This window comes from Vicugna pacos, chromosome 28 (genome assembly GCF_048564905.1).
Source record: "Vicugna pacos chromosome 28, VicPac4, whole genome shotgun sequence".
Classification (NCBI taxonomy): Eukaryota; Metazoa; Chordata; class Mammalia; order Artiodactyla; family Camelidae; genus Vicugna; species Vicugna pacos.
Genome location: NC_133014.1, coordinates 5,050,181 through 5,067,435, shown reverse-complemented (window position 1 = coordinate 5,067,435; position 17,255 = coordinate 5,050,181). Strand labels below are relative to the sequence as shown.

At 43.9% G+C, this 17,255-nt stretch overlaps 1 protein-coding gene across 7 annotated transcripts in view; it reads left to right on the top strand.

The window, feature by feature from the left end:
• Nucleotides 1-17,255, top strand: part of TMEM182 (transmembrane protein 182) — a 51,628-nt gene that overhangs the window by 19,954 nt on the left and 14,419 nt on the right. For 6 of the 7 annotated variants that reach the window (XM_072951230.1, XM_072951228.1, XM_072951227.1 and 3 more), the window contains one exon: nucleotides 16,131-16,268. The exons of the other annotated variant lie outside the window; for it this stretch is intronic. In XM_072951230.1, the coding sequence (XP_072807331.1) occupies nucleotides 16,131-16,268 (138 nt within the window). The remainder of the gene's footprint in view (nucleotides 1-16,130; nucleotides 16,269-17,255) is intronic. 7 annotated transcript variants of the gene reach the window in all.

The window sequence follows — 17,255 nt, the reverse complement described above, 5'->3', positions numbered from 1 at the left end:
GGGGGATGTGAGCTGTACAGTGCGATCAGAGGAGAGCGTGCGTCTGAGAAAGTGACCTTGGGTGGACACTTGTCAGAAGTGATGGCGTGAGCCTTGTGATATCCAGAGGAAAAGTGTTCCGGGTAGAGGAAACGCCAGATGCAAAGGCCCAGAAGCAGAGACACGCCCGATATGTGCGAAGATCAGAAGAGAAGCTGGCACAGCGGGTGAGGAGAGAGAGAGGGGAGGGCAGGAGGGGTGGTCAGAGAGACGGAGGGTGCAGGGGAGGCTGGGCGGTGTGAGGACCTGGGCTCATACTCTGAGATGGGCGAGGGGGCTCATTGAGGGGGTCTGACTTATGCTGTAAAAGAATCTCTCCGGTTGTCGCGTTGTTAACAGACTGTAGAAAGGCAAGGCTGGAATTAGGGAGCCCGGTTGGGAGGTTTGCTGTATTCCAGATGGCTAAGATCAGGATATTAGAAGGTGGAAAGTTGTTTGATTCTGGCATAGTCCTCTTAAAGTTATTTAACAACCAGGAAGGGAATCTATCAAATGGACAACACCTGTAAACAAACCAGAACAAAAAAATCATATCTAGGCTGCTATGTACCTTCAAACATCAGCTCTGAATTTCATTTTTTCCCTTTTTTATTTTTAAAGAATTAGTTTATTATAGAAATGTTTAGATATTTATAGAAATGGAGGAAAGAGTGCAATAAACCCCATATACTCTTTAATAATTACCAACACATTGTCTGAGTTGTTATTATTACTGTGAGTTTTGAGAATTCTCTATATACTCTAGATATGAGTCCTTTGTTTGATGTGTGTTTCCCAGATACCTTCTCCCAGCCTGCAGCTTGTCCTTCCATCACCTTAACCAGATCTTTCAGAGTAAAAGTCGTGAATTTTGCTGAAGCTCAATTTATGGAGTTTTTCTTTTATGGAGCATACTTTTGATGTCATGTCTGAGAACTGTTTACCAAGTCCCAGGTCCTGAAGATTTTCTCCTGTTTTCTTCCTATTTTGTGGTTTTATGTTTTACATTTAAACCTATGATCTATTTTGAGTTACTTTTTTGTAAGTTGTAAGATTTATTATTTTGCAAACGTGTGTTGCATGGCTCTAGCACCATTTGTTAAAAAGGCTGTCTTTCCTTCACTGAATTGCTTTTGCATCTGTGTCAAAATACAATTGGTCATACTTGTGTAGGGCTATTTCTGGAGCATGTATTTTGTTCCATTCCACTGTGATAAGAGCTCATACTTTGTATGATTTAAATTCTTTGAAATTTTAATAAGGTTTGTTTTATGGCCCATGGTATGATCTATTTCGCTATATGTTCCAGGACACTTGAAAAGAATGTATATACTTCTGTTGTTGGGTGGAATGTTCTGTGAATGTCTGCTAGAAGCTCTTGGTTGATGGCATTGCTGAGTTCTTCTATATCCTGGTTTCTTTTCTGTCTAGTTGTTCTTTTAATTGTTGAGGGTGGATACAGAAGTCTCCAACTAAAGTTATAGATTGATCTATTTCTCTTTTCAGTTCTGTCAGTTTTACATCATGTATTTTGCAGCTCTGTTGTGAGATGCATGTACATTTAGTACTGCTATGACTTCTTCACTGAGTGATACTTTCATTATTATGTATTACTGCCAGTAACTTTCTTTATTCTAAAATATACTTTATTTGATATTAGTATAGCCACTCCTAATTTGAATTAATACTTAATGAGATTTTTTTTTCATTCTTACTTTCAACACATCTATATCCTTATATTTGAAATAAATATCTTACAGACAGCAGATAGTTGGATAATTTTTAAAATTAAGTCTATAAAGCTGTCTGTCTGTCTTTCTCTCTCTTTTTCTTTTTTTTTTAAATGAAGACTTAATTTTTTAGTGCAGGTTTAGGTTCATAGAAGAATTGAGAGGAAGGTACAGAGATTTCATATATACCTCCTACCCGCAGACATGCAGGCCTCCTCCATTGTCAACACCCATAGTTAATCTTAGGGCTCATTGGCATTGCACATTCTTGGGTTTAGACAAATGTGTAATGGCATACAGAGTAGTTCCATACAGAGTAGTTTCCCTGCCCTAAAAATCCCTTGTGCTCTGCCTGTTCATACCTCCTCTCCTCTCCTCCCCAGTGCCTGGCAACCACTGATCTTTTTATGGTCTCCATAGTTTTACCTTTTCCAAAGTGCTATTTTGTGGGAATCATGCAGTTTCTCACCTTTTCAGATTGGTTTCTTTTACTTAGTAATACACATTTAAGTTTCTTCCTTGCCTTCTCATGGCTTGATAGCTCTTTTTAGCACTGACTAATATTTGATTGTCTGCATATACCACAATTTATTTATTCTTTCACCTACTGAAAGGCACCTTGATTGCTTCCAAGTTTTGGCAATTATGAATAAAGCTGCCATAAACATCTGGGTGCAGGGTTTTGTGTGGATAAGTTTTCAGCTTCTTTGGGTCAATACCAAGAAAAGTGGCTGCAGGACTGGATGATAAGGATATCCTTAGTTTTATAAAAAACTGTTAACCTGTCTTCCACAGTGTCTGAGTAGTTTGCATTCCTATCAGCAATGAATGTGAGTTCCTGCGTTCTAATCCTCTCCAACGTGGAGTGTTGTCAGTGCTCTGGATTTGGGCCATTTTAATATGCGTATAGTGGTATCTCATTGCTTTATTTGCATTTCCCTGTTGACATTAAAGTGGAGCATCTTTTCCCATGCTTATTTGCCTTCTTTATATCTTCCTTGGTGAGGTGTCAGTTAAGTAAGGTCTTTGTGCCACTTTTTTTTTCCTTAATGGATTGTTTGTTTTCTTATGGTTGAGTTTTAAGAGTTCATTTGGATCACAGTATTTTATCAAGTGTGTCTTTTGCAAATATTTTCTTCTGGGCTGTAACTTGTCTTTTCATTTTCTTGACATTGTCTTTTGCAGAGTGAAGTTTTTAATTCTTATGAAGTCCAGCTTATCAATTATTTCTTTCATGGATGGTTCCTCTCGTGTTGTACATAAAAAATCATCACCATACTCAAGGTTTTCCCTGTATTATCTTCCAAGAATTTTATAGTCTTACATTTTACTTTTAGGTCTATGATCCATTTTGAGTTAATTTTTGTGAAGGGTGTAAAGTCTGTATCTAGATTTATTTGTTTATTTATTTTGCATGCAGATGTCCACTTGCTCCAGCAACATTTTCTTTGCTCCATTTTATTATTTTTGCTCCTTTGTCAACTATCAGTTGACCATATTTTTGTGGGTCTACTTCTGGGCTCTCTTTTCTGTACCATTGGTCTATACATGTCTGTTCTTTTGCCAGTACCACACTGTCGGGATTGCTGTAGCCTTTGAGTAAGTCTTGCAGTCAGGGCATGTCAGTTCTCCGGCTGTGGTTTTCTTCTTCTATATTGTGTTAGTTATTCTGGGTCTTTTGTTTCTCCATATAAACTTTGGAATCAATTTGTTGATATCTACAGAATAACTCGGTGGGATTTTGCTTGGGAGTGCACTGAGTCTATAGATTAAGTTCGGAAGAACCGATAGCTTGACAGTATTGAGTCTTACTCCCCACAGACATGGAACATCTCTCCATTATTTAGTTCATTGATTGTGTTCATCAGATTTGTAGTTTTCCTCTTATAAGTCTTGTACATTTGTGTTAGGTTTATACTTGAATATTTATTTTCTGGGGCTGGGGGGCACTAATGTAAATGGTATTTGTTTTTAATTTCAAGTTCTACTTGCTCATTGGTGGTACAGAGGAAATCAGTTGACTTCTGTATAGTAACCTTGTCATCGCTAGTACCTGGTCCTTTGGCCAGTTTTTGTTGGGACCTTTTTTTTTGCCTTGACTGTTGGCATTTCTGGGTTGCTGGCTTTTCCATCCCCACCGATGCCACAGGATGGGGGCTGCACATTACCGCCCAGCGGTGGTAAAAGCCCACCTCCCTTGCTTCCCTGACGCCGCCCCTCTGACAGGAGGTCGGTCTGGCAGCTGCCTGTGCTCGCTGCTGTTTCCTGGCGATTGGCTCCTGTGGCTCCAAATATAGGATGAATGAGGCGAAAAGAGACCCGGGGAGCTCACCGCCACATCGGTCCTGGGGCTCCCAGTTTCCTAGCTGGTCTTCCTCGTCTCTCCCACTTTTCTGAATGTTCTTCCGTTTGCTTCCTGGATAATCTCCAGGGATTGGGTTGTGATTAAAAGAAGCGGTAGGGAAGAGTGCGTTTGCTTCCTCCTCCTGGAAGCAGGGCTTCACTTTATGTTCCGAAGAAACAGCTGACAGGATTTGCTGATGGTGTGGTGTGAGGTGTGAGGGCAAGGGCAGCGTTAATGATGACACTTTTTGTCCTTAGCAACTGGAGGGACGAAGTCGCTATTATTAGAGATGAGAAAGGCTGAGATGGAGCTGATTTTTAAGAGGAAGCTTTGGGAGTTTTGGGCGTGTGACGCTGAGGACACACCCAGTGGAGGTATTATGCAGGCTTTGGGATCATGGAGTCCGGCGTTAACGGTGGAGTTTTGGGCAGGAGCTGTGCCTTTGGGAGTCAGTGCGTGCAGGGAGGTACACTTAAAACCATGGGGCGAGAGAAGACCGTTTGGGGCATGAGTCTAGAGAGAAGGGCGGTCGGTCCGAGGACAGGGCCCTGGGACGCTCTGCTGTCCAGAGGTTGGGAAGAAGAGGAGCCAGTCCCGAGCAAGACTGAGGATGGGCAGCTAGGGAAGCAGGAAGAAAACCAGGAGAGTACGGCGTTCTGGAAACCAGAAAGGGAAAGTTCTCAGAGAAGGGAGCGGCAAGCTGGGCCAAATGTTGCCCAGAAGTAGAGTTAGGCGCGAACTGAGGTCTGAGCCCTGAATTTGGCAGGCTATCTGCAGCAAGTTGACCTCATGCTTTGCCACCTGGATTTCTTTCCTCTTAGGCTCACTACCACTGTTTCCCCTTTAACAGGTCACATTTTGTGTAATCTTTCTTCCACCTTTAAATGGTAATAGGTGGCTGATAAACATTAGTACTGCTTGATAAATTTCAGTGTAGGCATGAGGGATTAGGTCCAGTGAATTTATCAGTAATTGGAGCCATAAATTGCTCAGAGGCACCATCATAATTTCTTCAGAGCTGTTCATTTATATCCTTATTTCTTGTTTCTGTGTATTGAAAGCTACTAATCCACTGACAAATATATAAAAGAGAAAGTGTTATTTATTTTATAAAAATCATCAATATCACAACAGAATGGCTTATGTCATCTCTCACCACGTGCTCCTATCACGTGCAGCTGTTGTGCTAGTCCACCTGCTTTGCTTTACAAGTGTTGGCTCCTTGGATCCTAACGACAGCGCTGTGAGGCAGAAGTCACTGCTGCCACTTCAGAGCCACGGAAGCCGAGAGCATTTAGCAACTCAAGTTCATGCTCTGCAGTGAGCTGCCTCCATTTCCATAATCACCTTCTTATGTAAACATTGTAAGGGAAAATTGTTTCATTTTCTAACAAGCAATATATATTTTCAAACAAAATCTATTTATTCAATAGGGGAGAACTGGTGAGTTCTGTTATGTTACTTTTTAGTTTTGGTATGGTGAGTCAATATGAGATTTTCTTTTGCTGTTTATTACTCTTTACAAACAAGTTTGGGGGTATAGGGATAAAGTGATTGTAAGATATAGTTATTTAAAAATATGACTGATTTTTTTAAAGTGCTTTTCCCAGTACTCAGAATCATTGCTTCATGTCTGTGCACGGCCATGGCAATTATTCACATCAACAGAGCATGGATTTAGCATTGTTAAGGGAAGTGCCACGTTTTATGGAAAGCAAAGTGTTAATCTGTTTCTAGAGTAACAGCTGTTGTCATACAATATGAGGGGTATTTGCTCTAACAGCTTGCTATGTTGAGTAGCTAGAGAGGGAAGTCTTCCAATGATGTATTTTATCCCTGCAAATAAATAAATAAAACCAAATCCCTCACTAGGCCATGTACAGAGTAGCTATGGGAACGCAGTGTTTGATCTTTTCAATGATTTTCTGCTAAAAATGGGCTGTTTTAGAAGGCTGGTCTCTTCCAGCGGAGACTTGCAAGTTCACTCTATGCGGTTCATTATCAAAGGGAAATATTGACTATCCACTTGTTGGGACTCTAGCAGAAGAGTTGGAAGTGACTTCTGAGGCTGCCGATTCTACCTTTTTTATCACGAAACAAACAGAAAACTAGGGAGGCTGGATAAGTGTCTCGCTTCTCAAGAACACGCAGCAAATAGCAGGCAGGTCGTAAGACGCGAGGCTGCCGACAGGCATTCCTCCCTCATTCCTTCAGACTGAGCCCTAGGAGAGGCCGAGGCAGTGGTGATGCCCCCGGGGGGTTTAGGTCCTTGGTGAATCCCACCTGCGAACACCAGAGATCTTGCTTCCTGCTCAGTGGAGACAATGTGACTCTCAGTCTGTTCATGAGCAAAAAAAGTGCGCGTGTTTGTTCTGGAGTAAACGAGGCGTGTGTGCCCTGCCAGGGGTGCCAGCCGTGTCCCAGCTCCCTTGTCTGTCCCCGAGAGACCGGCATCTCACACTGGCGGTGCTAGCACTGCCTGCGTGCGTGGTTTACATCCCACACGACGCAGGTGGGGATGCCGAGCGGGCCGAGTATTTTTCCATGGCGTTTGCTGGCGGGTCCAGGCCGCTGCTGCCGGCACAGCCCTCTCACCCAGCGGCCAGTGCCCGTGCTCATCTCTGTACTCTCCTTTTCCTAGAAACTTTTTAGCTTCCTTCCTTTCTTTCTTTCTTTTTTTTTTAAATTATAATTTCTTGATAAAGTCTCTTGCCCATTTCATTTTAAATACAAGACAGGCTAGTTTCCATGAAGTATTGTCATATTTTTGGGGTGCCTTTATCTCATAGTATGTTGCCTCTTAAGAAAAAAAAAATCAAGAAAATGTAAATTTCTATAATAAAGAAAAGGGAGTATGTGTTTTACTGCCTTCCCTTCCTCTTTCTCACTGAAAACATCCGCTCTTCACAAAACCAAACTACAGACCTTTTGCCATAGTTTGATTATTGCTAGGTTGAAGCTCCGTGTGCACAGAAATCCCGTTGTAACTGAAGTTAATCGGTGATTTTTCCATATTGTTTGTAAGGAAAACTTTCCCATGACATGGGCCAAAACGTTCCGCTGGGAAAAGAGCATGCTCTCCAAGGACCCTATGATCTGTCTCCGACTCTGTCTCGGCCGTGGCCCCTAACACCAAAGTTTTTCCACCCTCTGTGCCTTCACCCCAAGCTAATGCCAAGACTGGGTCAGTACCCTTCCTCTCTTCTGGTCTGATATGCCCCAGCGTCTTCCCTTGTACTCAGCACAGCTGACGGTCGTCAGATGGTGGGGTGTCCCCCCCAGTCTGCTTTAGCCTGACTGCGTGCTGTCACACGTTGCACTTTCCTTCATGTCACGTCACCGGTATGTGATTGTCTAGCACAGGCCTGATACAGGGCAGATTTTTCAGTAGTCAGTGTTTGAGCATGGGTGAATGAAAGAGGAGAATTCGATTCAGTTGTTAATCACTTCTTTTGTTGTTGTTTTATAATCAAAATAGAGGGGAAATGTCATAATGCTTTTAGTGTTATGCAATTCTTAAACTAACTTTTCTGATAAAGAAATATAGAAACTACTTTTAGTCACATCCCTTTGAGAAAGCTTCCTGAATGTATAGTTGCAATGAAAGACCTTGAAACTTTTCAGGGAAATGGGATTTCTTAGGTGTTAGAGATTTGTGGAGGCGAATCATCTGAAAGACATGAAAATGAAGACTGAGAGATCCTCAGTGACTTACAATAGAATACCTAAAATCAAGCAAGCAAAGCTTTATTAGAATTATTTTCAGTTGTCTGCCAAAAGCTTTGGGTCAGCAGGTTCACATTTAATGTTAAAGAAAAGTTATGAATAAAGTGACCCTAAAAATGTCCTATCCATGGCTCACTGAGAAGGGCAGCAAGGCTTCTCAGGAACAGATCAGATTGTTTAGGACGGAATCCGTTAATGAGGAAATTTGTCTCCCCCGGAACGTTTGGAGTTGCGCAGGAACATTCTCAGAAATTCCCAATGTTCTTGGCTCATTTCTACACGCTGGGTATGCAGGAGGGCGGAAAGGATGGTTCCATGGTCCTCAGGGCTCTGTTTAGTATCTGAATGTTAAATCTCATCACTTGATTCCTCAACCCTTCTTTTCCAACTGCCTGTTTCTCCCTAGGAGGGATTTAAGTGGTAAAGAGGCCCTCAGCCATTGTGATGAGAGGCCAAAACCATCGGTTCATTTCTACTTTGAGTGAGTTAGCATCATTCTGTCCTGTGGCCATTAAGCATCTCACCAACCTTGGCTATGTATAGTGAGGTTTCAGTGGGGATTGGGTGACGTGTAACTGATGATTCACGTGTTCATATTTTATTGAGCATCGGTTTCATGCCAGGCATAACGTTCCCCTGGGACTAGAAAGACAGGCAGGGCGTGTGTCAGGAACACTGATGGAGAGCAGAGGCCAGACCCCATGAGCTCTTTCAGTCCTCTTAAGGGCACTATAGGATAGGTATCGTTAGCATTGCAGTTTAGGGAAGGAAAGTGAGGCATGGAGAGCTAAGTAACTTCCCCAAGGTCACACCGCTGGTACGAGACATTCCGCTGCTTGAGTAATACATACATTACTGACTGTGAGCTCTCCTGTCTTTTGGTGGAGATGAGGAAATAACTCCACAGTGTCGCTTCAGGAAGGGAAGGATGCTTGATTGTCTCCCAAAGGACAAGTAGGAAAGCTGTGTGTTCTAGCTAGTGGAAACAGTATTATGAAAGCCTAGAGACATGGCAGCAGCATTTCCCACAGGAACTGTCAGTACAATTTCAGCATTTCCAGAGGACAAAGTGGGAGGAGCCAGAGTGGGAAGATTTGAGCCTAGAAGCTTTAGATGGAGCAGTGACAATTTATTTGAAAAAAAAACCCAAAAACCCCCAAAAAACAGCACAAACATGGAAACAAATGGTATCTGAGACTGAGGTCAGACAGCCCTGAGTTTACATCTTGACCCTGTCATTTGCTAGCTATTTAATTTTTGGAACTGTACTTAATCTCCCAGAGCTTCATCTGCAAAAGATGAAATAGGATGGTCATGAGGACCGAGGAGAGACCACCTGTAAAGGCGGCTCCAGAGGGACCCAGGAGTCCAGTGGTTCTCATCCTGGCAATGCATTCTATCTTCTAGGGGTTGCTTGTGCCCACCCTCAGAAACTCTGGTTGGTCTGGTTTGGAATCCTGGCTTGGGTGTGATGTTGAAACCCTGCAGGTGGCTCTGAAGCTCAGGCAGGGATGAGAGCCACAGTCCAGGCCCTCTTAGGCAGCAGGGGTCAGCAGAGGTCCTTGGAGCTGGAGGTGAATCTGGATGCTCACCTGGTCCCCTGTAGGAGGATCTGAGTGGCTTTGTACACAGTCCCTCTGTAGGGAAGGACAAAGCTTTTCCCACTATCCCCTTAGGTTTGGTAGCTGGGCCCTGCAAATTAGATTGTAAGAAGACAGATTGACATAGGAAGGGTTTATGGTTATGGATGCATACGGAGGCCTTTATAGAAAAGCGAAGACCCAAAGAAGCAGAGAGGCCTGGGAACTTACATGCCTTTTAACAAAGAATGATGGACCTGGGGATGCGACAAGACAAAGGAAGAAGAGGTTTGGGTTTGGGTGGTAAATTGTGGGAAAGTGACTAGGAAATATACGTGAGAGACACTAATGGGAGCTGGGTTAGTTTAGTAGGTGCGTCTGCAGACCCGTTTTGGTGCTAACTTGCTATCTTCTTTGTGGCCATGAAACCCCTCTGGAATTCCTCATTTCTCAGAAAATTCTCCCTTCAGTCAGACAAGGGAAAGTCCTGGAAGGTTTCTCTCTGCCTGCATTCATTCTCATTTGCTTCCAAAATAATCTTTATCACAAATAGGCATATTTGGGGGTGGCCTCTTCTGACCCCTAAATCTTACCTCTGAGAGTCTTGGTTTCCTCACTACTGTGACCTTGGGGATGCCACCGCCACCCCTACCTCCTTTCCGCAAAGCCATTCTGCCCAGTACCCCGCGTGCCCCGCTTCCTAGCCGCCTACCCCACCAAGACCGTTAGGAGGTGCAAACTGGACAATGACCATGGATGCCCTCCCCGATGTGAACACACCCACCTGCTTCAGGGACTTCCCCAAGGTCACAGCCAGCAGGGGAGGAAGGAAGGAAGGTGAGGGCCCTGTTCCTCCTCCCCAAGGCACTTCTCCCCCTCGGCTGTTCCTTCACTGCCAGGTTTACAAGAAGTAAGTAAATAAACTCTGTCGGGTCTCTCAATGTTCTTTTTGTCCTGAAGAATCAGTGGGCCGAGTAGAGCACGTGACTTGGCACGTCCCCGGCTGCGGGGCTCAGGCTCGGGAGTGCAGTACAGCCTGTCCTTCTGCTGCGGAGAAGGCAGTCCTGTATTTTTAGACCTGCCCGACCTGCCAAGAGGAGAAGTGCGTGGGGACGCAGGGCTGGCCTGCTGGCCGGCGTGGCACCGGCGTCTTGCCTGGAGCTGTGGCAGCATGTGCTGGAGGCTGGCGTTTGCTGCCAGGACGGTGGGGGTGGCGGGTCTTGTTTTGGCTTCATTTAGAAGGATTCCTAACACTTCGCAGTGTGTGTGCTTGAGGAGGTGTCGAAACAGAGGGTGAGCTTTCTGAACTAGCTCTGTGAGGTGTCTGAGGCAGGATAGCAAGTTTTGAAAAATGAATAACACTTAAATTTATCTTTCAACTGCAGATGCAATATTTACATTTTTATATACACAACAAAATAATTTATCAAAACACCACGAATTTGGAATTGTGATCCTTTGGATCGACTTCCCTTCTGTACTCTGTATGAAGGAGGGTTTGTTGTGTAAACCAAAACATTAACAAAATCAAGACGAAATTTTCTAATATCTTAACGGAACAAACTGTTTTGGCATACAAAGGAAGAGCCATGAAGACAGCCTTTACTCTTGCTGGTTTCTGACCACCTGGAACAACAGAATCACGGCAGCTTATTTCACCTCCATCCCAGCTGCCCAGCGTCAGCCCCGACTCGGCGGGAGCTATAATTGCTTAACAACTGCCTGATGGGTCATCCTTGTTCTGTTCTCTTTTCCTGCCTGTTCACCTCCATCTAGTTTCAGGAGAGATATTCCGGTGCAAATGTGGCTACACCGTCTGATTACTGACCCGTGGGGTCTCTGGAGGGCCAGTGTGATAAAGCAGTGGCTCTTGCGTATTTATTTATTTGATTGATTTATTTATGATTGAAGTCTAGTCAGTTTACAATGTGGTGTCCATTTCTGGTGCACAGCATCACGTTTCAGTCACACATGTACATGCGTAATATTCCTTTTCATATTCTTTTTCATTATAGGTTACTACAGGTTATTGAATATAGTCCTCTGTGCTCTACAGTATAAACGTGTTGTTTATCTATTTGATATGTAGTAGTTTGAGTGGCATGTAAGGCCAGGGCTGCCTTCCTAGGTTCCCACTGTTGGACTGACCTTCCTCCTGCCTCCTGCCTCCGGAAACCTGGGCACACGTAAAGGCCCAGCTCAACCATACCTGGTACAGGTGGCCTTCTCTCATGACCGCCAGCCCTGACACAGGGGCCTCTCTGTGTGGCGGCCGTGTGGCTCCCTGACACTCTGTGCACCCCTCCACTAGGGCGCTTAGCACACAGTGTAAAATTATTTGCTTTTCCCTCACTGGACTGCACTTAGGAGGGGAGGGTTCTGTCTTAGTCTAGCAGTTTTTGGTGCCTGGCACCTGGAGAGCCATTGAAATATATTTGCTCAATTAAGTGGCTTCTGGTTGCCAGCAACGTGCCTGTTCACCAGGCGGGCTTGGTAGGGCCCTGCGTTGAGGTCCCTCGGGAGACACTGTTTGAGTTACTGGATGGATATGAGTGACTTGGAATGGGACTTATTCTGAAATAATCCACAGTTAAAACTTCAGGCTGCTTTTACCCATCATCTGAACTAATGAGGTTTCTGTGCATTTTTATTGCCTTCTTAGTGGGAAAAAACACTGTAGGGTTTTATTTTTCTAGCCCTTTACATGGAATCTGGAACAGATGCCAGTTCTGCCGTTAGCCTCCTGTCTGTGTAATGTGCGCACAGACACACGTGCACAGGCACACTCGTGCACAAGCGGATGTGCACAATTAATAGTCCACTTTATTTCATGGCCATTTCTGTCCTGTCATTTGGGTGATTTGTGCATTTCCTATCTGAAGGATTCTTCTTTCTCCCTGCGTATTTATTTTTATGTATGTATGTATTTTTTTTACCAGTAGAACCTTGTTGTTTATTTTAGGTATGGCAGTTTTTATCTGCTAATCCCAGACTCCCATTTATCCCTCCCCCACGCCCGTGACGGATTCTTCGCAGATGTTTCCCTCCACTTCCTGTATGTGTCGCTTGGAATCTGGCCTTTTGGGTACATCCTGAGACACACTGGGACATGAGATCCTTTGACACCTTGTTTGAATCTGAAATCTGAACTTGCAGTGCAGTTGAGACTCTTCACGTTATGTGTGTTTTATGAATGCTCTGAGACGTCATGAACGCAGTTTGCATTCCATACTCTTATTTAACAAACCAGAGTCGCTAATCACTTGATGTCTCTTTTGTCCATTAAAAAAACAAGATAGTCTTCAAATGAAAACCCAAAAATACTGTACATAGAAAACTATAAAAATACAAAATGTTATACTCCCACAGAATATATTGATATGACAGTTCAGTATACTGTGGGCTAATGATTTTCAATCAAATTCTACTAGAATGAAGTTACTAAGCAGATTGGCAGTGAGATTAATATGGTAAGGGTAAAAGTTTAATCAATTTAGGAAAATAAACAATAGTTCAGGAGAACCATATAAATGTCCGTTATTAGACTAATTACTCATCCTCCTCCTCATTACAACACCCGACCAAGGACCGCTTTGCTAGGTCAATTCACCAATTTGTTTGGAATTAACAGAGCTTCACTGAAAATAGTAGTTAATTCTGGCCTTTCACAGATTCAGATGAAACTTTCCTTTAACTAATCCAAATGGTGGTGATACAGATGACATGTAAATCTATTTACATTGTAAGCCTTGCTTCCTGTTCTAAGGAATTAATAGAAATTCAATATTGTTTAAGTTGAGCTTTGAATTGTATTTAATGGTCGGCATGGATTTTTAGAGCTGTTCTCACTTAGACCTGTCCGAAGCTTTCAAAGACAAAGCTTTGCAGTTTCTGTGGGCTCATATTAAGAACAAGGAAACAAATTAAGGATTCTCAGAGATACATTCCAGATCGAGGAGTTTTAAACAATATAAACCACTAACATCTTTTAAAACTTTTGGAGTGTGTGTATTAGAACTGAAAGCTGGTCCCCACCCTAGACCTGTGAGATTAATAGGTCTCCGCTTTGTGTCAACTGCATTGTTGACAAGAACATTTTACTACAAAGTGTGTAATAATCGTAATAGTAAAGGCGCTGAGTTCTTACCGCATGCAACTACTTTTCATGTATTTTCTCAGTCCTTACTATAGACTCACAAGAAGGATAGAGTTTTCTGAATCAGAAAACTGTGGTCTGTCAGAGTCACACAGTTAGTTAGTGGAGGGCCCCCATATCACATTTGACTTTCCAAAAACACATGCACTTCATTCACTTTATGTTGAAAATTCTCTGATGGCCTCAGTTTTGCTTAAGACAGTGAAAGAACTAGCTAATTCCAAGAGACGTTTTTTCATTACAACTGAACATTTCAATTCTGGAACCAAAGTGTGCCGCATATGCAAACTTGGTAACATAGTTAGCTAAGAAACAGGAAGTTCCAAGGAATTTTAAAATAGGTTTAAAGTTGTGTAGTTTTGCATGTTGAAGCACAAGCAGAAAATAAAGCATGCGGTGACTGCAGTGAGGAATTTTGCTTGGGAGCTATTTTCTGTGTGGTCACAACTCCAGGCAGCCAGGTTCCCCCTTCCCTCAAATACAAATCCGTTGCTCCTGCCTTTTACTGGAGAATATTGATTTGTTGTTTGAAAAGGCAACAGGGCTTCTCTTCTCTAAACCTCTCTCATCTGCGGGATTTCTCCCACACGCTCGGCTTCTAGGGCCCCTCTCTCCAGTTTCTCTGAGTGGAAAGACCGGCTTCCTCTGGAGTTCTGACCCCCGGTGCTGTGCAGAGGTCCATGCGGGGGCATCCATACAGAGCAGCAGGGGACGAGGGAGGCATCAGCGGTGATCCCCGTGCTCTTTGCACCGCTGGGTCTCTTCTGATTCTTCTGTCCGAAGGGTTGGGTCATGTTTGGGATGTTAAATGACCGCGCCTCCTCGGGGGTGGCAGTGCAGACCTAGGTGTACAGCTGGTCGTGAAGCAGGGCCAGGAAGATGGAAACGTGGGGGCCTCTGCACACTCTGGCTTGCAGGGTCCCTGTCTTGCTTCTTTAGCCAGAATGACGGCCTTGACTAGGGATGGTGTGCTGTTTGACCCATTTACACAGCTCCCAATTTGTCTTGTCTACAGGCCAAATCCTGGATGAGAAAAAAAAAAAGAAAAAACCCAGAAAACCCCTTGTAGCTGAGTTGACCTTCCGTTAGGATTTGACTTCCCTCCTTAGTCCACTGGCTACTCTTCGCTTTCAGGCTCCTCAAGACGGTTGTTTGCCATTTTGTCCAGCGTCGGTCATGACCAGAGGGTGGTCAGAAGGCAGGGGAACAGGCTCCTTTCCCAGACCAGCCCTTGCTAGTGCTCATCCCCCCGCACTCGCCGCAGAGCCGCCGGGACAGGCGCTGAAGTCGGTGAAGTGGAGGGCAATGTAAAACGGCGACCGCTGTGCGGCAGGAGAGCAGGCGCTTGGCCCAGAGCCTTTCACTCTCTGCCCCTGTGCCGGAGCGGAGCCTCAGCGCAGCCGCAGGGACCCTCCGAGCCGGCAGGCCCGCGGCCTCTGCCCGCGAGCGGCCTTGCCGCGGGAGGGGAAGCCTGCTTTCTGCTCCTGCCTTCAAACTGGGTTATTCACACGACAGTGTAAGCCTTTCCCATTTAACTGCAGGGATTGCTCGCCTCGATTTTCCATCTTCTCGTCCTCTTTCCTCTTAAAGTTTCCGGTTGATTGACGTATATGTTTTTTCTTTACCATGTGGGCTTATTGAGAAGATTCATTCTTTGCTTTTTATAGTTGCTGTACTTTCATGAAAAACTGCAATTTGATGAGTATGTTTCACCGAGCCTTTCCTCATTTATGCATGAAGAAATTTATTTTAGTGTGTTAGCCTTTGGGAAATGATGAATTTAATAGATCAGTAATTATTCCACTCAAAAAAGATCATTAGAATTCCTCTCTATTTGATTACTGTAAATCACCAAATCCACAATTTATTTATCAGCTGCATCCATTAATTCAGACTTGCTGGCCCTTGACTAAGAGACCACTATAACTTCTTATTTTAAAACTTCCTAAGAACAAATACTAATAGAAAGTGGTATGCCTTAAATATATCTGATTTTAAAATCTCAGTCTGATAAAACTTTTTTTTTGGCTTTGCTTGACATCTTTATTACCTTAAGACTGTTTTCCAATAGAGTCACAATCTAAATAGAAATGTGCTTTTCTGTTAGGAGATTGGGGTGATTATTAACAGCTTCTAAGGGATCACTGTGGCGTCAACATCTTGGCAGGAAGTAAGAGGCAGTGTTTGTGACTATGAATGCCTTTTTATGTCCTTGTCCATTTGGTGTGAACACCTGTGTGTGTGACCCTTCTGGGAACTTGCTCAAGAGTAGTCTTTCTAGAACTTTAGGTGCTCCCACTTCTAAAATGGGTAATCTGGTTAGAAAAATGAGCACCCAAAGCACACTAAGCCCGTGCGTGGTGTCAGCACAGAGCACGTGTAGACAGAAGCACCACTGAGTCCAAGGTCATCTGCTGAAGCTTCCTTTTAGAGACAACTCAGAACTGCAGCCTGGGCCTCTGCTCAGCAGTGCTGGGGCTGAGATCAGGGGAGCGACGAGAGAGAAACTGTGACAGTCTGCTGTGTTCACAGTCTAAGTGTGTCTTTCTTTTCTCCTTTTCTCCCGGGGTCTGCAGTTTACCGTGGCTTCTGGGCGGTCCTGATGCTTCTGGGGGTAGTTGCCGTGGTGACTGCAAGCTTTCTGATCATCTGTGCAGCCCCCTTCGCCAGCCACTTCCTCTATAAAGCCGGGGGAGGCTCCTATATTGCCGCAGGTACGTCTGGTGTGAAGCATGTGATTTCCAGCCATAGATTTTCTCCTTGTCTTCCGATTTTCAATGTCTAGTTTCAGCGGTGAGGCTTCTAGTGTAGTAAGATGTTGATATTCACATATAGTATTTCCTCAGTGCTAACTGTATGCCACACACTTTTCCAGGGACTTCCTGTTTCCCACTTGCTCCTTGTATCCATGTTAGATGAACGAAGGCACTGGACTGGAAAGCTCTGCTCTGAGAGTCCTTTAATCTCTCTTATCCTATTAATTTTCCACCTGTAAAATGGGGGTTATAACATGTCCCTCTGTAACATCTGGACATAGGTGAAGCTTTTTGCGTACTCTTAAAAAGGTAGCCCCCTTACGATATTACAGAGCCTCATGATTTAGTTATTATTGGGAAAAAGCATCTTTTTCTATAACACTGTCATTCCATTTTCTTAATTGAAGTTCATGTGCATTATCTAAACACCTCTTCTTTGTAAAACCTGCATTTATTTTAGTCAGCTTTCTGAGTAGTCTTTCGAATTCCTGCTAAAATGGTTGTAGTACAAACAGGAAAATAATTGAATAGATGAGTCTTGTGAATTTTAAGACTTTCTCACTTAATTAGGAAGTAAAAGCCAGAGCACTAACCTGAAAACACAAGCACAAGGTGTTTTGTAAACATAGTAATTCTGGGAATTTAGACAAACTTCAGCATGACTAAGACCAAACTGTCCCTGAGTATTTTGTATTGTGACACCAGGTAGGTAGATCTCACATGAGAGTGTGGTGACCGTGCACGGCAGGACGAGCGGACGGCTCTCCTGTCTTTATAATCCCCGCAGACACAGCGCACGCCACTGCCCAGCGTCATTCAGTCAGCGGTCAACTAACACGCAGTTCTCTTAGGCACCATTTGTGTGCAATATGGTGCTTAACTTTGCATAGACAATAAAAAGAATAATCAGATATAGATCCTCTGCTCGAAGAACTTCCAGACCCT